The sequence below is a fragment of the Aphelocoma coerulescens genome, chromosome 28, assembly GCF_041296385.1.
Source record: "Aphelocoma coerulescens isolate FSJ_1873_10779 chromosome 28, UR_Acoe_1.0, whole genome shotgun sequence".
In the NCBI taxonomy this organism is placed as follows: Eukaryota; Metazoa; Chordata; class Aves; order Passeriformes; family Corvidae; genus Aphelocoma; species Aphelocoma coerulescens.
Genome location: NC_091041.1, coordinates 3,426,274 through 3,450,435, shown reverse-complemented (window position 1 = coordinate 3,450,435; position 24,162 = coordinate 3,426,274). Strand labels below are relative to the sequence as shown.

General features: G+C 57.6%; 3 protein-coding genes across 8 annotated transcripts; 1 reads left to right on the top strand and 2 right to left on the bottom strand.

Annotated features, from left to right (window-relative positions):
• Positions 1 to 994: 994 nt before the first annotated feature.
• On the bottom strand, positions 995 to 4,944 carry LOC138099787 (ectoderm-neural cortex protein 1-like). Of its 4 annotated transcripts, XM_068997295.1 has the most exons (4): positions 4,918 to 4,944; positions 4,853 to 4,881; positions 2,445 to 4,250; positions 995 to 1,543 (listed from the first exon to the last, which is right to left on the bottom strand). In XM_068997295.1, the coding sequence occupies exon 3, from the start codon at positions 4,233 to 4,235 to the stop codon at positions 2,466 to 2,468; it is 1,770 nt and encodes a 589-aa protein (XP_068853396.1). In that variant the 5' UTR covers positions 4,236 to 4,250; positions 4,853 to 4,881; positions 4,918 to 4,944; the 3' UTR covers positions 995 to 1,543; positions 2,445 to 2,465. The 4 variants fall into 4 exon arrangements, with proteins under 4 accessions (XP_068853396.1, XP_068853398.1, XP_068853395.1 ...); XM_068997297.1 differs by lacking the exon at positions 4,853 to 4,881 and having other exon boundaries at positions 4,913 to 4,934; XM_068997294.1 differs by lacking the exon at positions 4,918 to 4,944 and having other exon boundaries at positions 4,865 to 4,906.
• A 1,722-nt stretch (positions 4,945 to 6,666) lies between these two features.
• On the bottom strand, positions 6,667 to 9,621 carry PEX11G (peroxisomal biogenesis factor 11 gamma). 2 transcript variants are annotated; one of them, XM_068997302.1, is made up of 5 exons: positions 9,543 to 9,621; positions 8,642 to 8,818; positions 8,386 to 8,564; positions 8,170 to 8,220; positions 6,667 to 7,747 (listed from the first exon to the last, which is right to left on the bottom strand). In XM_068997302.1, the coding sequence occupies exons 1-5, from the start codon at positions 9,606 to 9,608 to the stop codon at positions 7,519 to 7,521; spliced, it is 702 nt and encodes a 233-aa protein (XP_068853403.1). In that variant the 5' UTR covers positions 9,609 to 9,621; the 3' UTR covers positions 6,667 to 7,518. The 2 variants fall into 2 exon arrangements, with proteins under 2 accessions (XP_068853403.1, XP_068853404.1); XM_068997303.1 differs by having other exon boundaries at positions 6,667 to 7,744.
• A 3,995-nt stretch (positions 9,622 to 13,616) lies between these two features.
• ARRDC2 (arrestin domain containing 2) lies at positions 13,617 to 23,559 on the top strand. 2 transcript variants are annotated; one of them, XM_068996866.1, is made up of 8 exons: positions 13,617 to 14,050; positions 20,243 to 20,309; positions 20,402 to 20,549; positions 20,894 to 20,996; positions 21,270 to 21,526; positions 21,618 to 21,777; positions 22,015 to 22,166; positions 22,255 to 23,559. In XM_068996866.1, the coding sequence occupies exons 1-8, from the start codon at positions 13,795 to 13,797 to the stop codon at positions 22,306 to 22,308; spliced, it is 1,197 nt and encodes a 398-aa protein (XP_068852967.1). In that variant the 5' UTR covers positions 13,617 to 13,794; the 3' UTR covers positions 22,309 to 23,559. The 2 variants fall into 2 exon arrangements, with proteins under 2 accessions (XP_068852967.1, XP_068852966.1); XM_068996865.1 differs by lacking the exon at positions 13,617 to 14,050 and adding an exon at positions 18,997 to 19,337.
• Positions 23,560 to 24,162: the final 603 nt, after the last annotated feature.

Below are 24,162 nucleotides of genomic sequence, written 5' to 3'. Positions count from 1 at the left end.
GCACAGTCGGACTCTGTCCAGCCCTCAGGAGTACCTGGAGATGTAACAAAGGTGAAGCAGCTCCTGGCTGGATAACAGGGCTGGAGACACTTCCAGGCAGCTGCTGGTGCCAGCAGAGTCCTGTGCAGTGACTTTCCCCTGCTTGCGAGGCACAGCCAGTCTGGGAGCTGCTGGATGGTTGGATCCCATCATCTTAACAGCCTTTTCCCATCAAAACGAGTCTGTCTCCCTGCTGCTGCCTGTGGGCTCCTCTCCCTGCAGCCTGATGAGCTCCTGTTGGGCTCAGCCAGCGATGGAGAGGAGGCACAAAAAGGGTGTATGAAAAAAGGCCCAGCCTGGGGGCTGAAAATGGCAAAAGCATCAGAAAAGGGGGTGGAAAGGACGCTGGTGCATCTGCTCCAGCCCCCAGAAGCAGGGCAGCTCCCTTCCTTCCCATCCTGCCAGCTCTTGCCTGTGCAAGCAGCTCGGAAGAGTTGTGACATTGATTTATTTAATTCTGAAGTAATGGATCACACCCAAACCATGCTTCTGTGGTGAGACAGTTGGTTGTACCTTTGGTGCCTGTTTCCTCTGACCATGCTGGTTCCTGTCTCACCTCTGCTCCTTAACAGAGCTTTTCTTTCCCAGGCACTGCCTCTCCTCACCTGGAGCAGGGCATGGAGCACACAGCCCTTCGGGAGAGAAGGGCCAGCACTTTATCCCATTTTTTTGCATAGTGAGGAAACCCAACTCCATGGAGAGTGACCAGGTAAGGGTAGAGAATACCTTAATCTTTAAAGTTTTGAAGAGATTTGTGTCTCCTTCAAAGCTAGAAGGCAGTGTGAGATCTGAGCTTTCCTCAGTCCCAAGTTACAAAGATACAGGAAGATCTGAGCCCTCGATTTGGACTCAAGCAGGGAATGCTCCTCACTATTCTGCTAAATATGGTCTCAAGAGTGGGCTGGGAAAACCTGTACCTTAAGCACACAGAGCAGGCAATGGACACGGTGGATTTTACTCAGATTTATTGAAGCAGCTCCAGGCTGAGTAATAAACACACAAAACTGCTGTATAAAAAAAGAAATAAATGTACAGAACCAGCCCGTGGGCAAAGTACTGTCACATGTTCTGACAGTCCAGGCAACTGCTTGGGTGCTGCGAGTCCCAGCAGTGCAGTCCAGAGCCTGCAGCCGGTCAGGAGTGTCCTTCCTCCTTTCTAGTAAGTATCACTGAAACCAAAATAATCCCTCTGGTTCCTGCTCTGAGATCACACAAGTTAGGAGGAAACCTGGAAACCTTCTGCTGTCTCAAGGGACAGCACAAGCTGTCAGCCCAAGGAGGTCCCTCTGTGCCTGTCCCCTCCCTGGCCTGACCAAGGGGATGGATTTGCAGAAGCGATTCAAAGCCAAAACCGTGCTGCCTTGAGCCCTGTTGGTGCTGATGGGATCCACGCTGGCACCCAGCTCACGGATTTGCCAGGGGGGAGGAGGAGGTTCTCCTGCTGCCTGCGTGTTCCATCTGGATCCTCAGTCAAGGGAGGCACTGGCAAAATCAGGTGTGAAGCCTGTGGTGCAGAGCAGAGTATTGTGAGACCAGTGCACAGCAACCCCAACCCCACTCCTCAGGCCTCAAATCCCAGAGAAATCAGCAATGCCTGCTGATTTCCCTCTACAGACAGGAATTTTCTAAAGGTATCCCTGGCTATTTTATTACAGTATATAATTTTATTTAGACAGTACAACTCTTGCAAGGAGAAAAGAAAAACCCTGCAGGGTCTGTGATTCACTGGCGTCGTTTCTGCCAAAAGCTTTTAGAAAGGTTTAATTCCAGTTGCAAATGTTGAAAGTCAATCTCTGTGTAGCAGCAAAGCAATGGCATGAAAGGGACACCAGGGAATAATTAGAAGCAGAGAAACCCTGTGTTTATACATAGACAAGGCTTGTCTTATAAATGCAATTACCCACCATTCTGGGACTAAATCCCAGCTATAATCTTGTTCTGGCACCAGCTCACAGCCCTGGCGTCCCACAAGACATTTGGGTGCCACTGGCAGATTAAGCGTGGCACCAGGAGGAGGAGGCTGTGCTAAAAGCAGCAACCAGAGCCAGTGGCACCACAGGGTCTGTCCCAGCTCCTGCAGACAGCCTGCCTGCAAAAACATCGACTCCTCCAGCCTCCTGACCCAGGGACGACACCCAATCCTCACACACAGCATTCCCCAAAATCTTTGCACGGGCCAAGATGCCAGGTTAAGAGTCTTGTTATTTATACTAATCTTCTCCCTGCAGCGTTTCAGCACCTACAGAGACCTTCTCTCTCCTGAAGGGCTTTAGATCCCAAACTACCAGCCTGGAAGTTCTGGAGCTGATGTTCTCTAGGACAACTCCAGTCCAGAGCCACGTGCATCTGCCCCTCGAGGTTTAACCTGATGCAAAGGAGCTCTGGGTCGACCCACAACTATTTACCTTCCAGATCCACCACCACACTCAGGCTGACAGGTACTTCCAGGTGCTGACAAAGGCGGTGGGGATGAGGGAATAAGGCACCGTGGTGACACTGCTCCAGGTGTCGGACGAGGGGTCGTAGCAGTCCAGGGTCTTGCAGCGCTGAGCCCCACAGTAGCCCCCCACCACGTAGAGCCTGTTCCCCGAGGTAACAGCGCGGCAGCTGATGCGCTTGGCGGTGACATCCCCAAACTTGGACCACTGGAAGGTGTCACTGTGGAAGCGGTAAGCGGAACTGGCGGAGAACTCCGTGTCCCCACCAATGACGATGACGTGGCTGCCCACCACGGCGGCAGCCGTGTAGCGCCAGGGCTGGGGGCAGCTGGCGGGCACCGTCCAGCGGTTCTGGCAGGGGTCGAAGCACTGCACCTTGGGCAGCTTGTTCTGGTTGGCGCTGGTGCCCCCGAAAACAAACAGCTTCATCTTGGCTCCCACCACAGCAGCGTTGCTCACGCCTTCCCGGAGAGGAGCCACCAGGGACCACTTGTCCAGCTGAGGGTCATAGTGCTCCACTTGCTTGAGGGACACGGAGGGAGAGGCCGGGAAGGCTCCGCTCATGGCCGTGTGACCGCCCACCACGTACAGGCAGTGGTCCAGCTCGGCGGAGCCGTGGCCAAACCGTGCCACCAGCATGGGAGCAGCTTTGGCCCACTCGTCGTGGAGGGTGTCGTACACCCAGACGTCCCTGGAAGCGCCGTTCTCGGAGCCCTTGCCGCCGGTGATGTAGACCTTGCAGCCGATGGCGCAGGCACTGCACTCCTTGCGGGGGCTGGGGATGTCAGCACGAGGGATGATCTCGCTGGTTTTGTGGTCCAGCATGTAAATCTTGTCGCACATGAAGGTCTGGCCCCCGAGCAGCAGCAGGGCCTGACTGACCTTGCGGGGCCGGGCACAGCACCCCGTCACCAGGCCGTCGTTCTGCAGGATCTTCATTTTGCATCGGACGGCGTCGGCCACGATCTCCTCCCCCAGCTTGTGGCTGGTCACTAGCTTCTCACAGGCCACCTGCTTCCGCAGGTAGGACTCGGGCAGCAGGGCCAGGCGGACAGAGCGCAGCAGCTCAGGTAGGACTTCGTGGCGTCGGGGCAAGTCATAGCGGATCCAGCCTATAACAGCTTCATAGACCAGCGTCTCATCCTCCACCTCCAGCTCCTCGCTCTCCACCAGCTCCAGCAGCTTGTCTTTGGGCAGTCGGAGGAAATCTTCAGTCTTGCAGAGCGAGGTGAAGTTGGCCAAGGCCATCCTCCAGGACAGCTCCAGCAGCCGCTCGCAGCAGTGGGCATCGGACAGCAGCAGCATGTTCAGGCAATTCCCAGGGTAGAGATTCTTCTCCAGAAAGTCAGCCGAAGCATCCCGGATATCCTGGAACTGCAGCATGTCCCCGGCCTCCAGCAGGGACTCTGCGTTCTCCTCGTTGATCAGCACCCGGGCTGAGTAGGCATAGTCCAGCAGCAGCTCCAGCACCTCGGGGTGCAGGGAGTCGTGGAAGTTGACCTCGGCATCTCTGCTCTCCTTCAGGCCCCCGCTGAACATGGCGTTGAAGTAGCGGCTGCAGGCGGCCAGGACGGCTCGGTGGCAGGGGAAGCTCTGGTTGCCCGCCCGCAGCACCACGTCGGTGAAGAGGTTCTGCTGGCGGAGCAGGTTCAGCTGGGTGAGGAGGCTGTCGGCGTGGCCCGGTTTGTGGAAGAGGTGGATGTTCATGGAGCCGGAGCTCGAGCGGGATTTCCGGTTCTCGTGGCTGCTGACGGACATAGTGCTGAGGCCGCTCTGCGAAGCAAAACCGGCGAGTCAGCACGGGCAGCGCGGTCCCGGGCCCGGCACGGCCGGGCTGCAGCGCCGGGACGGCGGCCGCGGAGAGGAGCCGGTAACGGGAGCGCGGTGAGGGCGTCCCGCGTTCTGGGGCACTGACCAGAACGGAGCACCGGGAGCTCCCGGACCAAGCTCCGGTGCAGCGCACGGCTCCGCCGGGCCTCACGTAGTACCGGGGAGGGGGCGATGTGCGCTCCCGGTGATGCCCGCTCCCAGCCCGCCCCGCGGTCCCGCACCCAGTTCAGGGGTCGCGCACGCCGTCCCCCACCCGGCTCCTCGGTCCCGCACCCTGCCCGTGGTCCCCTACTCGGCTCCGCTGTCCCGCACCCAGCTCAGAGGTCCCGCATCCGGCTCCGCGGTTTCCCACCTGGCTCAGAGGTCCCGCATCCAGACCCGCGGTGTCCCACCCGGCTCCGCTGCCCCGCGCCTCGCTCAGCTATTCTGCACCCGGTCCCGCGGTCCCACACCTGGTCCCGCACCTGCCCCCCACGGTCCCGCACCTGGCACAGTTGTCCCACACGTGCCCCCGCGGTCCCGCACCTGCCCCCGTTATCCCGTACCCGGTCCCGTACCCGGTCCCGTACTCGGTGTCGCACCCGGTCCCGCACCCGGTTCCGCACCCGGTCCCGCACCCGGTCCCGCACGGCCCCGCTCCGCTCCGGCTCTGCCGCCGCCCCGCCGCCGCCGCGTGGCCGCCCCGTGCCGGCCCCGCCCCCTCCCTCCCCGCAGCCAATCAGCGGCCGCGGCGCCCGGCGCTCGCTCTTTGTGAATGGGAGGCGGGGCCAGCCGCGCGCATGCGCCGCCCATTGACCCCGCCCTGCCCGGGGGCGGCGTGGCCGTGCCCCCTCCCCACGTGTGCGGGTGTCCCCCGGTCCCCCCGGTGTCCCCCGGTGTCCCCCGGTCCCCCCCGGTCCGGACATCGCAGCACGGCCCGGACCGCGGCCAGCCCCGCTATGGGGCCGGGACGGCGGATCTGAGGCTCCCGAGCGCGGCGGAGCTTTGCCGACGGAGTCACCCCGCCATAAAGGGCCATAAACGGGGCAGCCGGGCTGGGATCAGCAGCGCCTGCCCGCGGCCTTTGGATCCCGGCCTGCTGACACAGGCAGGTCGCGACCGAACAAACCAGCCCTGCTCAGCAAATGTTTTCCTGCATGGAGCCCACCTCAGAAATTTGGAGCCCAGCCCATCATCTGCACCACCAACACCGGAGCAGGGTGCTTTCCTTGCCAAGGAAAGGAACTATCACCCTCTCTCAGGAGCAAGAGATGAGTTGGGCTGATGGCCACATCAGAAAAGACAAGAAAAACACCAAGTTTTGGGAGGATTGGGTCTGCCTGCACAAGGTCTTGTGCTAAAATCGAGTGAGTGCTGCCCTGGAGAGGCAGCAGCAGCCGCCACAGGTGGTTAAACACGGTGTGTCAGCAGGGATCAAAACCACCTCAAGAAAAAATACAGATTCCAGAAATTCTGAATAACCCAATTTTGATTTATCTCTGCACATTCCAGCTTTACCAGCTGCAGTTTAAGGTCATATGTTGAGGAACTGAAGCAAATGCACTTACAGCAGTTTACAGCGTCCTTTCTTTACATTAAAATTAATGCATGGGTAAGAGGTTTATTCACTTGGCATCAGAGGTTGTGTAGGGCTTTTTGTTTTGTTTTTTTAAAATTGGTAGAGCTACACCTTGTCCTGTGCTGAGCAGTACAGTGAGAACTGAAGGAATGATTTACTGGGGTTACGAATACAAAATAAATCTGTTTTATTATTAAAAACCACTAAACTGCAGCAGGTGGGTGACTAAACCCACAGTGGGTGACAGGACACAGTTGTCCCTAAGCAGAAGGACCTGGGTGCTCCCCCTGTTCAAGGACAGGACTGAGAAACTTAGAGAAAAAACAAGAGTCTCCTCCAGGTAAGCCCTGAGTTGTACCAAAGCCTGTCAATCTGGCAGCAAATTCCCAGCACAGCCAGGAAGGCATCCTCAGGGACACTCTGCAGGGTGAAGGTCCAGATAAACACCAAGGACAGAGCAAAGGACAAGGAGTACCCAGACCTCATTCTGCTCTTTGAACACAGCCAGGACACACAACTCCCCGTGTCCAGGCCAAAAACAACAAAAACCAAGGTCAAACCTCCTGGAAATGCAGCATGTGCCGTGCTGGGGGGCAGGGACACGCAGACTAAGCAGAACTGTTTTCAAAGGATGCATTTCCATGGGCAGTCAGGCAGGGGCTGGGAATTATTTCAGCAGGAGAAAGGCTGGTGACACATGTGGAGCTGCAGCTCACACAGCACTAACGCTTTGGAGCTTTCCAGAACCAAAGATAAAGAACTTCTCCCTGTTATCAGAAGGAATGATCACTCAAGGGCACCTTTGAAGCATTTGTGTCGTTTATTATTGGCAACGCCCAGAACTGTAACTGCAAACCCCATCTCGGCATTGGTTTGATTGCTCCTTTGAAAGGTGGTTAATAAATTTCCTGCCCTTTTTTTTTTTTTTTAATAATAAAAAAAGGTCCGTTGGCAGCTGCCAAAGCCTGGTGGAAGAGCTCCACCCGGTGGCATTCCACAAAGGCACAGCTGGAGCCTCAGCTCTGTGGGAAGTCTCGACTTCCAACATTTCTCCTTAAATGAGCAAGGCAGGCTAGGAAGGTTCACGCTGCTTCCAGTTGCAATTTCCTGCCCCTCTCGCCTCTAAGGAAACATAACTGTCACAAACAACACCACTGCTCGCTCCTGTCTGAGCTCTGGGCATCAGCTCTGAGCCCAAACCCCAAAATACCTGGGGAACTCCCAGGATAGGGGTCCCATCCCTGGCTCAGATGCAGCACCAAGCACCAAGCCCGGAGTGTGAACTCGCAGGGTTCATCCCTTACCCGTTCTGTGAGACAGAACTGTGGCCATTGTGCTCTTTTAAGTGACAGAAAACACTGGGAGGTTGCATTTCTCTTTTGGGACACATGGAAGCAGCTCTTTTCCCCTCAGTTTTACCCATGGTAGGAGATTCTCGATTTTCAGAGGATTCACCTGAATTATTTCTCTGATGAAGAGTGATAAAAATTGTCAACTACAAACAATCCCCTCTGCAACAGGCATCTTGATTCCAGTCCCGATTATGGGATATCTGGAATGACAATCATCGACCCAAGAAAGTTAAAATACACCCTGCCTCACTAAAGGCACTTCTACCACATGATAACTGGGCTCCTGAAGCTCAGTTATGGTTTAAGCACCTTCAGAATTTGCTCCTCTTGATGCCTGGTAGATTCCAATCAGGGAGGAGATGGTCCCCAGGAGCCCTACTAACCATGGAGGGAACCTTCCTGCCCAGAGGAATCCTGGAGGCAGCCAGTGGATTGCGTTGGAGAGATCTGCTGTGTCCATGAGGATGCTCAGAACTTCAGCCTTCACCTGGGCTCTTAGCTTCTGCTGGCTCTGAGGTGAAGAAGTGCTGCTGGAAGAAAAGGTGATATTAGTGACAGCCCAGAATGTCCTAATAATGTGATGGCTACAAGTGACAACTGACAGATGTGGGTGGATTACAGGAGAGGGGCTTTGGACAAGGGCTGGAGGGACAGGACACAGGGAATGGCTTCCCAGTGCCAGAGGGCAGGGCTGGATGGGATCTTGGGAAGGAATTGTTCCCTGGGAGGGTGGGCAGGCCCTGGCACAGGGTGCCCAGAGCAGCTGTGGCTGCCCCTGGATCCCTGGCAGTGCCCAAGGCCAGGCTGGACATTGGGGCTTGGAGCAGCCTGGGACAGTGGAAGGTGTCCCTGCCCATGGCAGGGGTGGCACTGGATGGGCTTTAAGGTCCCTCCAACCCAAACCATTCTGGGATTGCATGACTAGCTGCACAGCCACGGAGGGAAATCCTACCACTTGTGCTGGCTCAGTTTTCTTCTTAACTGGAACAAGATTCTCAGGGACCTGCAAAAGAACAGAATTATTTCTCCTACAGCACCAAACAGGAGGGTTTTTTTCCTCATGCACTAACTGCCTCAATGAGGAAGAGCACCTCCTACAGCTTTGTAGTATCCCGGTGCCAGGGCACTGGGGTCATGCCCGCCCCTCCCGTGCCCATCCCGGCCGTACCGCAGGATGCCCAGGAGCAGGGCACAGCCCCACAGCGCCGTGCTCCGCGTCCACCACTTCTGGGAGCCGGCGCGGACGATGCCGACATCCGCCGCCCACGCCAGGTGCTCGCAGGGGTAGTAGAGCTGGTTGGCCACGTTGCAGAGCACCGAGAGCCCCCGCACCAGCGCGTCCTCGCCCTGCGGGGAGCCGCACATGGGGCACGCCCGCGGCGGGGCCGGGGGGGGCTGGCGGGGACCCCCGGCCCCCCGCTCACCTCGGGGCCCAGCCCGTAGCTGCAGCTGTGCCGGAGCATGGCCAGGTCGTCGAAGAGGCGCAGGGCGGTGCGGCAGGAGCTGAGCTGGGCAGAGGCGGCCAGGAGCCCCCCGGGCAGCCCCGCGGGCCCGGGCAGCGCTCCCCCCGCCAGCTGGCAGCCGTAGGACAGCGCCCGGACCTGCGGGGCACGGCCCGGTCAGCGCCCGGCCCGGCCAGCGCCGGAACCACCGGGTGCAGAGCGGGGGAAGGCGATGCTGGAACCAGGGCTGATTACCTCTTTTTCTCTCTTTCTCCTCTCTTTTTCTCCCTCTTTTCTTCTTTCTTTCTTTCTCCCTCCCTCCCTCCTTCCTTCCTTCCTTCCTTCCTTCCTTCCTTCCTTCCTTCCTTCCTTCCTTCCTTCCTTCCTTTCTTTCTTCCTTTCTTCCTTTCTTCCTTTCTTCCTTTCTTCCTTCCTTCCTTCCTTCCTTCCTTCCTTCCTTCCTTCCTTCCTTCCTTCCTTCCTTCCTTCCTTCCTTCCTTCCTCTTTTCCTTTCCCTAATTCACCTCTCCCTCTTCACCTCTCCCTCTTCACCTTCTTTTCCCTTTACCCAAACTCCATTGCCCTGTGCTCAAGGACACTCCCATACCCATTTCCATCCCAAGGGCGAATACTTTACCGATAAAACTCTGATTGTTTGTGGACCCTCTGCCTTTGTCCTTCCTTACCACCAACGAACACTCACGAATCTCTCAGGTGCTTCCTTCCCCTTTAGGGTGGGTCGCCACAACAGAGTCGGGCCTCGTCGTTCACTGCCCGGGACCGGAGGGCTCAGACCCTCCCTCCTGTCACTCACCACCCAGTGCGGGTGGGTTCAGACCCCCACTCACCGCCCGGTACCGGAGGGCTCAGACCCCTCACTCACCGCCCGATCGCGGCCCCGGTGCGTCTCCAGAGCGCCCACGAGCCCGCGGAGCGCGCCCGCCGCCATGGCAACACTTCCGGGTGTGGCGTCAGGTGCGGGCGCGGGGCACGCCGGGAAGGAGGCGGACCCGTCGCCATGGCAACGCGGCCTGGCTGCCCCGCGGCCCGGCCGGGCCCTGCAGGGGATGGTGCCCGCCCGGGGATGGGTCCCGCTGTCCGTGCCCCTCACGGCCTCCGCATCCCTCCACCGAGTCCCCCGTCAGCCCTTCTCTCACCCCCGGTTTCCCCGTTCTGAGGGGTTCTAGGCCGGCCCCGCCACTGGGGTGGTGCTGGGCCCGGCCGGGGTTGATTCAAAGAAATTTCAGAAACCCAACTTTAAGAGGCCCTTGTGGACGGCGGTCCCTGTTGTGCCCCGACTGTCCTCTGTCCACTTGCACACAGGTCACCACGTCCCCGTTGTCACCTGGGAGACAGGGAGATCTTCCCTGTCCCACCTTTAGAGACCTCCCAGCCCCCGGCTGAGTGATGGAAGAGGAACATTCTGTGTGGAGACAGATGGAAATCGGGCTCTCTCCATCCTCCTGCACCTTCCCGTATCCAGCACCTGGATCCCACCCGCTTCCTCCCGGGCTCCAGTAGGTCCAGTGGCTTGGGACAGAGTTGCACTCACACTGCTGTTAATTAAAGCTGTTAGAACTACTTGGATATTTTGCTTTCTCTTTTTATAGCCGAGTATCACAGAATCCCAGAATATCCTGAGCTGGAAGGGACCCTCAGGGGTCATCAGTGCAGCCCCTGGCCCTGCACAGACACCCCAACAACCCCACCCTGGGCATCCCTGAGAGCGCTGTCCAAACGCTCCTGCAGCTCTGGCAGCCTCGGGGCCGGGACCATTCCCTGGGGAGCCTGGGCAGTGCCCAGCAGCCTCGGGGGGAAGAACCTTTTGAGTAAATCAAGCTTTTGAGTAAATCATCCTTTGTAAATCAATCTGATTTCATAAAACAGGTTCATAGCACTAAGCAGAGCCTCTCCCAGCTAAGTTTTTGCTGTGCAGCCTCAGTCTGGGAGCTGGACTGGAGATCCGTGTGGGTGCCTTCCCACTGGGGACATTCAGTGATTCTGATTGTTCTACACTTGCTGTATCCTCAGATGCTGCAGTTATCCCACCTGATGCACCACATCCGTGTTCCACAGTCTCGTGAGTCACCTCACTGCAATCTGCTGTCAATCCCTTTGGCATTCCATTACGTAAAAGGAATAAAATGAATGATTTCTGGGACATGAACCAGTGTCTTGATCTTTCTCCATCGCTACGTTTGTTTTTAGAAGTTGTTTTTCATTTATTTTTGGGAGGAAGGAGAGGATTTTGATCAAAAGCTGTGCTTGTGCAACCTCAGGAAGGGATGTGGTCAGAGCTGGTCATGGAAGGCATTAAGAAAATCCTCCTCTGACGCTGCCTCCTGTTTCTCCAGCAGTTAAGAGAGGTCCCTTCATGCCATGGATCTGTGTTCAAGCTATTTGATTTCCTAAATGTGGAATAGATCACAGCTGAATTGGTCTTTTGCTTGGCCCTAAACTTCTGGAGCAGCTCCATAACTACCACATGGAGTGATATTCCCGTAACTGCCATGTGAATTTCTTAATTTGCCTCCTCACCCCGAGAGCTGTTTTCTGTTTGGGCGAAGCTTTTGAGCAAAGTGCTGACGGCAGAGCCGGCCTTTTCCTGTCTTCAGGGGAAATATACACAGATACCTGTGACTGCAGAGCTTTTCTGGTATTGCCTCCTAATTTACTGCCTCAAATTTAATTTTTATTTTGATTTCCATCTGTCAGCAGATGAAAGTTCTGTCACAACCACGCAAGCCATGCTGGTGCCACACAGGCAGCAGAGTGACTCCCTAAAGATGTGCTATAGCAGATCCAGCCGTAATAGGCTTGGATTAACCACAGGGGAAGTGGGTTTATACCCAGCAAAGCTCCAGCCTCCCCTTAACTCCCCTGGGAGTGTGCCCTTGAGCCACTTGAGATGGGCCAGTGAGCACCAAACCCTGTCTGCTCCAGCCTAAGGTGGGAGCAGAGTCATAGATGAGAAATATCTTGAAGGGAGAGGAAGGACAGGCAACCAAATCCCTAAGCAAAGGAAGGTCGGAGGGAGGTTGAAGGTGATTGAAGTCCCGCACAGAGGGTCAGAGGAGGAATATTGTCATGGCTAGAGGTGTTCCAGCCATGGTAAACATCTCTGCAGCACCAGCAGAGAGGGCTGAGCATCTGCCAGAGACAGAAGCTGCTGCAGCTGCCCAGGGTGGGGTGACCCTTCAGGTAACAACACAGGGCTCAGATGTTGGGGCTGCCAGTTCAGTGGTGCCACCTGCCCTTTTCTAAGCCCCATCCCAGTGAGCTGAAAGCGTTTTGTCTTCTCAGATGAAATGCTCACACTGGGGACGGCCCAGGAGGGAACAGAACCTCTGCCGGACTGAGCAGAGAGGCGAGTTCACGTCCAAGCCCAGAAGCCCAGCTGAAATCCAAAAGGCAAACTCCCAAGTGGGCCGTGTCCCCATGGAGACCCTGGAAGGGTCCTGTCCCCAGAGGAAGGTGATGTCCTCCCTTCTCCAGCAACTGCTGACGCACTCTGAGCTGCCTACACGGCGTGGGATCTCGGAGCCGTCCTTGTGCTCTGCTCTTGGCCCGTCTGCGTGTTGTCACAGGGAACATCTATTTCTCAGATTGAATGAGGACACAAGGAGGTGTTGTGACAGCAAGAATAAACACTAGGAGATTAGCCCAAAGGCGTGGGTGACACATCCCTCAGGATTGCAGGACCCACGGAGCGCCTCTGGGCAGGCACTGGGGTGGAACAAAGCAGGTGGGGTAGGGGGAAGCACAGAGGAAGGGCAGGAGATCAGAGTGAGAGGCAGCATCAGGGCTGTGTGGGGGATGGAATATTCCCTTATTATCTGTTTGGATTTTGGTGTCAAGGCCTGCAACCAAAGGTCAGCAAACAGTAGGACAGCGAGGCAGCTCTGCCCAGCTTGTGATGAGTGGGCTGTTTTCCTAGAGGTGAGCCCTGTGTTTTTGTTGAGTTGGTCACTCACGTGGGTTTCCTGACTGCTGAGCTTGCAATAACTCTGTTTGGGATCTAGGTGTGTTCCAGAGGGATCAGTGGGGGCTGGTCAGCCCCCTCCCTTGGGGTTTGAGCGAGCAGGGTGGCACAGCTGCCACTTCAGAAGCTCTTCTCAGCCTTTTCATGCAGATGGGTTTGATTCCTTGGGAGCCAGCCCTGAAGCCTTTGAGCACGGGGCTAGTGGAGTTTCACAACAGCTTCAGTCTGTGTGTGAGCAGTGCCTGGGCCCACGAGCCTCGTGCTTTCCTTTATGGATTTGACTCTGTATTTCTCAGGAATGGGATGGTCTCTGCTCCACACGTGCTTCAAAGAAGCCGTGCACTCACATCTTCCAAGTGCACACAGCCACTCACATCAGTCCCTCATGCCAGCACGTTGTTAAACACCTCCAGTCAAACACCTCAATTGCATCATTTGGTGGAGTATCAGGGACTTGCACCTGCTCCAGGTCTGCCCCATTACTTTGATGTGACCCTGAGGTGGCACTGCCACCTGTGCTGCTGCAAGAACAGCCACATCACAGGGATAAGTGGTGGAATCACCTTTGGAGGCACCAGCTGGCTGGGAGAGCTGTTGCCGGGACTCACTGTGATTATTCACTTTCTTTTTCATGTGGATTTTGGTGCAACTTCAGACAGGGAAAACAAAACTGGCTTTGGAGTGAGTATCTCTACTTTCTGAACTCTTCTCCCACCCCTTCCAGCAGTGCCCCAGGAATGCCTGAACCGGGAAGGCCGAACAGGCTTCCTTTGATTTCCCCTCTGTGTGAAATCTGCCAGCGCGGTTGGTGGTGTGTGACACCCCTCCCTGCCAGCGGAGCCACGTCCCGGTGTCACGTCGCCAGTGTCTGTGACTCAGAGATAAGATGAAGTCACGTTTTTTCTCGGTCGGTTTAAAAACACGTCCCCGTCCCGGGCATGTCGTCAGCCTCACGCACATGGGGTCAACGCTAAAGCATCGCTGCAAAACAGGGGCTCAGTCCAACCCCTGGGAAGGCCTGCAGGGTGGGGCCAGCTAGGAGCCAGGATAAATCCAGGGATTTTGGTGTAGCCTTTGCTCTTCCTCCTTTCCCTGGCAAGCTCCAGGCAGGCACCAGCCTCCTGGAGCAGCGGGGTCAGTGTGGGCAGCAGCCATGCAGCCCCTGGGGCGGGTACGGAGGTTGGTGGTGAGGCTGGAGGATGGCCAGGCCCACGGCAGCGGGGAGCTGCTGCACGGGCGGGTGCAGCTGGAGCTGCGCGGGGCACTGCGGGTGCGGGCGCTGGAGGTGTGTGCCCGGGGCTTGGCCACCGTGCACTGGCGGGAGAGCCGCAGCATGGGCCTCAACGTCGTCTACCGGGACTACACGGCCTGCCAGACCTTCCTGTACCGCCGCTGCCAGCTCATCCATGGTAAGGCCGCACCATGGGGCGCGTCTGTGTGCCAGGGCGTGGGGTTGGGACCCCGTTGGATGGGTCTGTGTGCCAGGGTGTGGGGTTGGGACCCCGTTGGATGGGTCTGTGTGCCAGGGCGTGGGGTTGGGACCCCCTTGGATAGGTCTGTGTGCCAGGGTTAGGGGTTAGGACCCCCTTGGATAGGTCTGTGTGCCAGGGCGTGGGGTTGGGACCCCCTTGGATGGGTCTGTGTGCCAGGGCGTGGGGTTGGGACCCCCTTGGATAGGTCTGTGTGCCAGGGCGTGGGGTTGGAACCTCCTTGGATAGGTCTGTGTGCCAGGGCGTGGGGTTGGGACCCCCTTGGATGGGTCTGTGTGCCAGGGTGTGGGGTTGGGACCCCCTCAGGCTGCAGGCATCCCCTCTGAGGAGCCTCTGACCTGGTGGGTGTTGCTGACCCACGCAGGGCTGTTTGCCCCTCTTCTCACCTTGGCCGAGGGTTTCTCTCTCTGCTGCTGGTTTCCAGGAGGCTGCTGGCACACCCGGGGCTGCAGAGCACCAGAGATTTGTGGTTTTTGTTGTGTTTGCACAGGGAAGAGCAAACACGGGTGTCTGTCAGCAAGTGTGGAAAGAGCTCTTAGTGCTTCAGTCAATGTTTGTTTTCAGGTCCCTGATGCTGGGACTGTGTGCCCAGCTGGCACGTTGCTTAGATCTGCTGTAAGAGGACAAGCCACTTGCATGCCACAAGCCATTCTTTGTGTGCTTGGGATGAAATGATCCAGAGCCGAGGGATATGGGATGTCTCAACTGTCCATCCACTCATTAACTCTGGTTTTTCTTAGGAACATGCATGTCTTTTATCCTCCCCTCCAATAACAGTGTCACAGCCATTCCCCTGTTGCTTTTCCTCCCCCTTTCCCTGTTTCTGATGGCCTTGTTACTATCCAGCCCTGGAGATGGCTGTAGGACTTATGCTGAGGGCATTTAATTGTGTCAATGGCCAGGTGCAACCCAGAGTGTGGTGCCAGACCAATCTGGCAAACGTAGAGGTTGCAGGAATAAACTGGAGGGATGGAAAGAGGACCTGAGTTGCCTTCCTGGAGGTGTTCCTGTCTCTGGACTGCAATGGGGGGTCATTTTCTCTATTTCTGGACAACTGTACCCTGCCATCTGCTCCAAACACCTGCACTGCTCTGGAGTTCCTGTCTTTTGGCAGCAGCTCTTCCGTGCTGTGCCTAAGGATGTCCCCTTGGCAGCTGCGCCTCTACAAAGTGTCCAAATTACAATTAAGCCCTTGCCCTGGAGTGAAGCAGCACAGGTCCTGAGCACTTGGTTGTGCAGTACTTGGTCCGTGTCCCGTTGGCCCTGAGGTGACAGGGTGAGTTTTATCCCCCATTATCCCCACAGGGAATGTCTGTAGGGAAGGCACAAGCTGCTGCCAGCATGTTTGGATTCTGCTGCTGGGATTGTGTGCGTTAGGAGCCCCTGGAGGCATCTGGGGAAGGGCACTTGGCCAAGGGCTGCAGGAACTGCACGAGCTGCTCGGCCTCTCTGGCACCCTGCACACCTGTAGCTCGGAGCTGATGGTTCCTGGCCCTCGCTTACTGTGCAGGGAGTGCTGAGCTGGGCTGCCTGGGGGGCAGAGAGCCTCGCCAGAACAGGGGGGATGGGATTTTATTGTCTCTGTCCGTACACAGATTCCTTTTCTGCCTTGTGAGTGGGACACGTGTGATCACCAGGGCGTTTTAAGGCAGCGAACAGCAGAAATAACTTCCTTTGGATCCCGCTGTCCCCTGTTCTGTCCCCAACAGCAGCGTGAGGGCCTTCCTGATGTCAGCTGGTGAGAAACGTGCCACCATCCGACAGTCCCTGTGACTGCTCCTTTCTTGTTGCTTCTCCATGAGATCAGCTGTGTCTGCGTGGTGTTTAAAAAATGCAGGTTTTGTCATGGTAACAAGGCAGTGCAGAGGAGGGAAGCCGGGCACAGATAAGCGCCCTCCCTTCTGCTCTCCCCTCAGCTGAGTTTATCTGCAGTTTCCTGGCAGGGTGGTGAGTGCTGGCACTGGGGTGCTGCGCTGAAAGACAAGAAAAAAGTGTGCAAGAAGGATGTTCAGGCAGGGCCTTGAAACGTGTGTTGTGTAATCATCTGAGAAGAGGGAGCAGGAGGAGAGGAAAAGACAGGGGGTTCATGGGCAAAGGCAGCACAAGGAGAGCCCTGGACTCTTCTGCGTGAGGTGACGGGAAGGTGCCCTAGGAAACATAAACAATTGGTGTGCAGTGTTGTTTTTTGTCCAAGGATCCTGCAGCACTTCCCAAAGGTGTAAGTTCCTGCCCTGGTGAGAGGCAAACATCCAGAAGCCATTTTATTTTCATGGAGACATCCAGGAGAGTTATAGCATCAGGGCTCTCCTTCCATTGCGGGGTGGCCCTCAGTCAGCCCCTTAATCCACGTCCATACACAACAGTCCCAAATCTGGCAGGGATGTAGCTGGTTCCTCAGTCTGGGAGCACGAGCTTGTGCCAGGCTCTGTGTTGTCCCATCTCATCCCCATACTGGGCTGCTACTTTACCTATTTACCTACTGCATTCGCTTCTCTCTGGCGTTCCAGGGCCCCTCGTGTGACTCCAGGGTCGGTGGGGAGAAGCCACCAGGTCCCAGCAGCGGGTCAGGGAAGCAGCAGCCTCCCCATGAGCCGGACAGGGTGTCAGCTCCTGCTTGGAGCAGTTCCAGCCTGGCCAGACTCTAGATGGGGCTGAAGAGTTGGAGATCGTGCCCTGTGTGCTGTGCTCGGCCTGGCCGGGGCTTTCCTTGGGCACCCAGGACCATTCCTGAATGGAAAACCCTTGGCTGTGCTCCCACAGCCCCTGCACCTGGAGATCCCAGGAGAGAGGAGGGACCCTCTCCGGGCGCTGGGGTCCCAGAGGGGTCGGAGAGGGGCTGCCCTCCCTCCACACTTGGAGGCAGCGAGGGACAGCCGAGGGCATCGCGTGCGCTGCCACGGGAGGGAGGTTCGAAGGGAGCCGCATCCCGTGGGCGAGGGCTGAGTCACGGCCCAGGGGTGTGTGCGAGGGGCGGGAGGAGGAGGAGAAGGATGCCAAGCAAAGAGAGGGGCCCGGCCAAGGCTCCAGCCCCTCTCACGAGCCTCCCCACCTCTAATGTCACTGCAGGGACACCAGGCGCCTTCCCAGAGCCGGTGTCACCAGTTAACTCGTGCTGTGACGTGCCTTCCTTCCTCCTTTCCCTCTCCCTCTGTAGTGTTTGCTATGATTCATGTTTGCCCGTTGCAGCAAATGGTCGTGCACATAAAACAAACCACAGTCCCCTTCCCCTGGGGAGGGAGACAGACAATTCCAGTCCAGCCTTGGAAACAACTAAAGCAGTGCCAGGCTTCAGCCCAGCTCATTTTTTAAGTGGCTGCCATCAACCGAGTTCACCACAGCAGGTCCTGCCCGGCATGGCTGGGAGCAACTCAAAAATCCCCAAAACTTAAGCGGCCAAATGCTGAGTAACATTTTTAATGCCTGTTCTGTCTTATCCCCTGCCTGTGCCGGGGCTGCAGGGCTCTGGTGCTCCGCAAACGTGACAACCATCACTAAAGTGGAAGTTTCTATGGCTGCATTAACCCTTTTGGGGGGCATAGATTCCTTTCTCCTCCCTTTTACAACATCTTGGGGCGCTGCTAATGGTGATGTCCACCCTGGGAATCAGCAGTTCCCAGTTTCCACGCTTTCACCCCGGCTGAGCACCGGCAATCACGGATGCTGCCAACGGAGCGAGCCCCTGTGCTATTCCTGGCCTTGCAGGTGGAATTTATCACTGGGTTTTGGACACCAATCCCAGCAGGAGCTGGTGGAAAACTGGCGCTCGCCTGGTTAACAGGCACAGGGAAGAGGATTGCTCACCCTGTCATTGCACAAGCTGAACTCCAGCCAGTTCTTGATTTCTTAGAACTAAGTGAAGTGATGTCCCAGACATCACCGCGTTGCCAGTTGGCCGGGCCGTGCTGTGTCAGGAGCCCAGATCCAGTTGTGGCCTGTTCCGAGCCCTGGGAACGGCTCTTGGGAAAGGAAGGATGTGGGTCAATGTGTGGCGTGGCCCCCGGCTCTGGTCTGCAGGCACTGGAATGAGAGGGGCTGCAACTCCAAGTGAGGAATCCCCCCTGGCCACAGCCAGTGGTCGTGACCCTGGGAACGGGGATTCTGGACAAAGATGGGGTGGGGTGTCAGGATTGGAGCTGCAAGAGGAGTTTGAGGGGCAAGGAATGGGATTTGGGGGGGCAAGGATAAAGCTGGAGAGGGGGCTTTGAAGGGCAAGGATGGGAGGTGGAAGGGAGACAAGGGTGGAGCTGGAGGGGAAATTTGGGGGTCAAGGATGGAAGTTAGAGGAGGGCTTGGGGGTCAAGGATGGGGATTTTGGGAGGCAAGGTTAGGAGCTGGAGGGGGAGTTTGAGGGGCAAGGATGGGAGCTGGAAGGGGATTTTTGAGGGGCAAGGAGGGGAGCTGGAAGGGAATTTTTGAGGGTCAAGAATAGGAGCTGGGAGTTTTGGGGAGCAAGGATGGAGCTGGAAGGGAAATCTGGGGGGTGAGGATGGAGCTGGAAGGGAAATTTGTGGGGCAAGGACAGAAGCTAGAGAAGGCTTGGGGGTCAAGGACGAGAGGCGCAGGGAGTCTTGGGGGGCACTGAGCCACCCGGCAGCAGACAGGGGGTCACCACCCGAGCACCGGCAGCGCTCAGCCCCGTGCCCAGCACACGTTCCCGCGGCGATGTCCCGGTGCGGCACCGGGAAGGCTCTGAGCAGTCCCACTGGGGCTGAACGCGGCACCCCACGCTCCAGCCCCCCCGGGGTCCGTGCGGAGGGGCCGATCTGCACATGCTCCCTGCCTTGTTTTGCAGGGCCCGGCGGGGCCGCCCCGTCCCGGCCCGTCCCGCCCCGCCGGGGCCGCCCCCGGCCGCGCCGGGCGCTTAAAGCGGGGTCGAGCCGCGCCGGGCCGGGTTGAGCCGCATCGCGCCGGTTGGGGCTGAGCCGCGCCATGATTTTCGACCGCCTCAAACGCTTCTCGATCGTGCTGGAGGGCGCGGAGCGGGACGGCCCGGCCGCTTTCAGCCCCGGGCAGGCGGTGTCGGGCCGCGTGGTGCTGGAGCTGGCGGCGGCGGCGCGGCTCGGGGCGCTGCGGCTGCGGGCGATGGGCGCTGCCCGCGTCCACTGGACCGAGTCCCGCAGCGCCGGCTCCAGCACCGCCTACACGCAGAGCTACAGCGACCAGGTGGAGTTTCTGAGCCACCGCGACACGCTGATGGCACCCCCAGGTACGGCATCCCCGGCCCCAGGGGCACCGCCTGGGTGCGGCACCGACAGCGGGAGCGTGGGGGGCACCGGGGGGCTGAAACAACGGGGGTGTGGGGCAGCCTGGACACCCCGGCTGTTGGGTGCTCCAGACACCCCAACCGGCTGAAATCTGGGTGCCTGAGGCAACCGCCGATGCTGGATGCGTGGCACCCCGAAACTGCAGAAATCTGAGTGCCAGGGACAGCTTGGCTGCTGAGTGCATGACACGCCAACAAAGCTGAAATCGGGGTGCCTGGGGTGCCTTAGGGTCTGAGCGCTCTGGGGACGGGCTGTGTAGGTCCCTGCAGACACCTCACGTTCTGGGTGCACCCCGAAATCTTGGGGTGCCCAGCTGGACTCTGCTGCTGTGCGGGGCAGCTCGGTTAGGGACGGCTTCCCGCAAGACTCCCCCTTTTCTCAGAGCTATTTGTGGTAGGGAAGCAGTGTTGGAAAACTGGAGGTTTAGGAGCTTGTTTTGAGCAGGAGGAAGGGATTGGCCTAAATGATCCCCAGAGGTCCCCGCCAGCCCTGGGGTGCAAAGTCTCGAGGGGCACGGGGGCTTGGCTGGCCACTCTCCCCCCAGCTGGGCATCTTGGGCTCTCGCACCAAAGCTGTGGAGCAGGGTGGCTGCAGGATGGAGCAGAGCCCACCTGGGGAAGCTGCCCGGCTCTCCAAGGAGGTGCCCCTGGGTCGAGTTCGTGTCTGCAGACACATGGAATGCAGACAGTGCCCAGCTCCTGTGTCACAGCTGCTGCAGCTCAGCCCTGGCAGAAACATTGCTGTGCCCTCGTGCTGCTCCTTGCTGGGTGCTGCACATACATCTCTGTGACTCTCGTGGGGAGGCTGCAGGAGGGAGCTAATCCTCCTCAATCTGTTTTGCCCACAGACAATGGTGAAGCCACCGTCCTGCAGGCAGGAAGGCATGAGTTCCCTTTCACCTTCCAGCTCCCCGAGTAAGTTGGCGTTTTTGGGGGAAAGAGGACAAAATGAAAATGGTTTTTTTTTAAGCAAAACCCTTCTAAAATTGTTTGTTGCTCATGCCTAGGACCCTGGCCACCTCCTTCGAGGGGAAGCACGGCAGTGTGCGCTACTGGGTGAAGGCCAAGCTGCACAGACCCTGGTCGACAGTGAAGAAAGCAAAGAAGGAGTTCACTGTGATTGAACCCATCGACATAAACACCCCTGCACTGCTGGTGAGCTCCCCCTGCTCCACCCCGGGGCTCTGACATCCAAAACTTACCCAGGAAGCCCATGGGGAAGGTGTCTGCCTCCCCTTCAGGATTACAATGCAGGCCTGGTTTCCAGAAGGAATATTTTCCATCATGTAACTTGTGCCCTCCAGCATTACCTGGGCTGGGCAGAGGTCAGCTGTGCCTCTTTTTTTTTTTTTGGAAACTTTAATGCATTGCAACAGCTTCTTGCATCAGATACCTGAGAAGTTGCTGATGCTCCCCGGCAGGTTCTTGGTGCCAGGGAGGCGATTGCTTTGAGTTTCATCCTTAGTTACTAAACAGCTTAAATATTTCCCTTTCTCCAGGCTCCCCAGGCAGGTGCTAAGGAGAAACTTGCTCGTGCCTGGTACTGCAGCCGTGGCCAGGTCTCTGTGACTGCCAAGATTGACCGAAAAGGCTACACCCCAGGTGAGACCAGGTGCTGGGGCCCTTGAACCTCGGTGGGCCCTGGGGTAGAGCCCAGAGGAGGGGGTTTGGGTGACTGTGAGCTGGCATGAAATCAGAGAGCTTTAGTGTGCGCACATGATGTGGGCAGCATCCTTGGGACGCTCCTCCTGGATGAACCTGTGTGCCTGCCCTGTCAGACAGCGTGGCCAGCCCTCGGTGGGCCTGTGCAGCAATCCCTCGAGGCAGGACTGGGCTCTGCCTCCCCTCCTCCAACGTGTGTGTCTGTTCTGGCAGGTGAGGTCATCCCCATCTTTGCTGAGATCGACAATTGCACGAGCCGTGCCGTGGTGCCCAAGGCAGCCATAATCCAGACCCAGACCTTCATTGCCCGTGGCACCAAGAAGCAGAAGAAGTCAGTGGTGACCAGCATCACTGGGGACCCCATTCCGGCTGGGAAGCGGGAGGTGTGGCACGGGCGGGCGCTGAAGATCCCGCCCGTGGGGCCGTCCATCCTCCAGTGCCGCATCATCCAGGTGGAATACTCCCTGAAGGTGAGCGAGCTCTGCAGGAATTTCCTCCTGCCCAGCTCAGACTGGGAAAACACCACCAGCTGAGCTTCCCTGCTGTTCTCTGTCTCTGCAGGTTTGTGTGGATATTCCTGGGACGTCCAAGCTGCTCCTTGAACTGCCTCTTGTCATCGGGACCATCCCGCTGCATCCCTTTGGGAGCCGCACCTCCAGTGTCAGCAGCCAGTACAGCGTCAACCTGGACTGGCTCAGCGCCATCCCGGAGCAGCTGGAGGGTGAGCATCTCCTTCTCCTTAGGATAAACCCCCTGCTCAGGACGTTCAAAGTTCTTGACTGGGCCAGTTTTGCTTTGTTTTAATTTAATTTTTTGGTTGTGGTGCTGGATCTCCTGGGTTCCTTCCTAAGGGAACTGGGAGGGTTTGGGAAATAATGGGTTTGAAGCCCTTTTATGTGTGTGTCCCCCATTTATAGAGAGTGTTTCCTATTCCCTGATGGTTCTGCTTTCTCTTCAGCCCCCCCTGAGTACTCAGCAGTCGTGTCCAGCCCAGAGGCGGAGCAGAGCCTGGCTCCTCCGTGCCGCAGTGAGCTCGGGGACATCCTGGAGGGTCCCTTCTTCGCCTACATCCAGGAATTCCGCTTCCGACCACCTCCTCTGTATTCAGAGGTGATTAATCCCTCTGGGCTGGGAGGCTGGTGGAGATGGTTGGGGTGTGCCACTGTGGAGGTTTTTGACTCTGAACTTGGCTGTGCAGGTGGATCCAAACCCCGCGTCGGACAGCATCCGCCCACGCTGCATGACCTGCTGAGAGAAGCACATCGGCTGCGTGTGACAGAGTGACCATCCCTTGGGATGGCAGCTTGCACCCTCACAGCACTTTGGTCTGGGAACGGGGATGTGAGACCCTGACTCGGCTCATCGCCCTCGGCCACTCCTGTCGTGATTGACCCACGGGCCCAGAGCCAGCACGGTGCCGTGGCCCCGGGCAGGGTAGGAGAACACAAGGGGCTGGTGGTGTGGAGCAGCTCTGTGTGTGGCTGGGCAGGACACAGAGGGTTCATAACTGCCCTGGGATTTAGGGATTAGAACAGGGAATACAAGCCGAGATTGCTCTCCCCTTGCCTGCAGTGCCGCGCTCCGAAAATTTGTCAGCTCCTGGTGTGGAAAACGGGAGCTGGAAGGCGTTTCTCAGGATTACTGGAGAATGTTTAGACGGTGCTCAGGGTTGGGCCCCGGGGCAATGCAGGTGCAGCCCTTTGCCTATGGCTCACCAGGACTGTAGGGTCCCCAAGGCAGTGAAAGGTTCTTTTCTGGCTGGATGAAGCAGAGGCCTCAGCCACTGCTGATAATCTTTGCCACAAGCCTGTGGGTGCCTGCGGGGGGAATGGTTTGAGCCACTTAACCAAACTCTGAAGGCCTCCAAGGACTGAGACAAGGACTTGGGGAATTAATTTATGGTCTGTGTTTTGGTGCCATTTACCAAGAAAGGAAAGCTGGTTCCTGAGTGTCAGCAGCGACCCTGCACAACCAGCAAACCAGCCCCCAAACTGGTACCAGCACAGAGGGTTGGAGCTGTGGCTGGTGGCCAAGGAAGAGAGAGGGGAGCCCAGTCCGAGGCTGGTGGCAGCCACAGGTGCTGATGGGAGATGTGGAGTTGGGATGAATCCTTCAGGGCTGGGAGTCCTTGATGCTGTGCCCATGGAGGGCTCGGGGGCCCTGGTGGGGTGAGGACACAGCAGCAACCTGTGCTCACTGGGGTGGGAGCCAGTGTGGGAATGGTGAGCTGGACGTTGTGAGGAGCCTCAAGAGTGTGCCAGGGGCTGACCCCGCTCGCTGCAGGGGGACCTGAGCAGAGTTTGGGGGCTGAGGACCTTTGCATTCCCTCACTGAGAATCCCTGGCTGTGCACAACCAAAGCCAGCGCACCTTGGGCTCTCTGCTGGGGTTGCTCAGATGAGTCTTTTCTATCTGTGAACACTTTTGTAATGACCACTCTTTGTCTCTACTCTTTTTGTACGACTTTTTGGTGGGGAATTTTTTGTCTGAAATAAATTCTTTAAACCAAACTGTTGCCTGGATAGTTTTCTGTTCCTCTTCCTGCTTCCCGTTGTCTGGAGCCATACTCTGGCTGCTGGGATGTGGGAGTGTTCCCTGCCCTCTGTTCACTGCCCTGCAGGTACCCAGCTCCACCCTGGGCCCAGTCCTGCACTGGCATTAACTGGGTCACTCGGCCAGCACTGCTCCCCAGCAGGATTGTCCCTTGAGCCTCCAGCTCCTCCACATCCTTGCACTTCTGGCACTTTCCCCTTACCTGGCATGCAGGGCTGCAAGCAAACCTGTTGTATTTTTCCACACTTGCTTCTCATTTGTGTCCAGGCTCTGGGAGGACAGACACATTCTTCTCCATCCTGGAAGCCTGGCAGGGACCCAGCAGGTCCAGCTGGGAGCTGGGACACTCCTGAGCTGGCTCAGCCAGTCCCGAGGAGCGTTGGGATCAGCCCCATGCTGTGCTGGCTGGGAACTGCTGCTGTGTGGGAAGAGCAGGGGAGGCTCCTTCACCTGCTTCCTGGGGCTGGAATTTGGTTTTTCACAACATTTCTGTGCTCCACATCTCTGTTGGGTGCGGCAAATCTTGATGCATGCGAGGCAGGGCTTGAATCAGG

Coding starts and splice junctions, on each gene's coding strand:
- LOC138099787 (XM_068997295.1), bottom strand. CDS start 4,235: ATGTCCGTCAGCAGCCACGAGAACCGGAAATCCCGCTCGAGCTCCGGC.
- PEX11G (XM_068997302.1), bottom strand. CDS start 9,608: ATGGCGGCGGGCGCGCTCCGCGGGCTCGTGGGCGCTCTGGAGACGCAC. Junction 8,819..9,542: donor ACCGGGGCCGCGATCGGGCG/GTGAGTGAGGGG, acceptor CGTGCCCCGCAG/GTCCGGGCGCTGTCCTACGG. Junction 7,748..8,169: donor AAACTGAGCCAGCACAAGTG/GTAGGATTTCCC, acceptor CTTTTCTTCCAG/CAGCACTTCTTCACCTCAGA.
- ARRDC2 (XM_068996865.1), top strand. CDS start 19,061: ATGATTTTCGACCGCCTCAAACGCTTCTCGATCGTGCTGGAGGGCGCG. Junction 20,310..20,401: donor TTCACCTTCCAGCTCCCCGA/GTAAGTTGGCGT, acceptor GCTCATGCCTAG/GACCCTGGCCACCTCCTTCG. Junction 20,997..21,269: donor CCGAAAAGGCTACACCCCAG/GTGAGACCAGGT, acceptor CTGTTCTGGCAG/GTGAGGTCATCCCCATCTTT.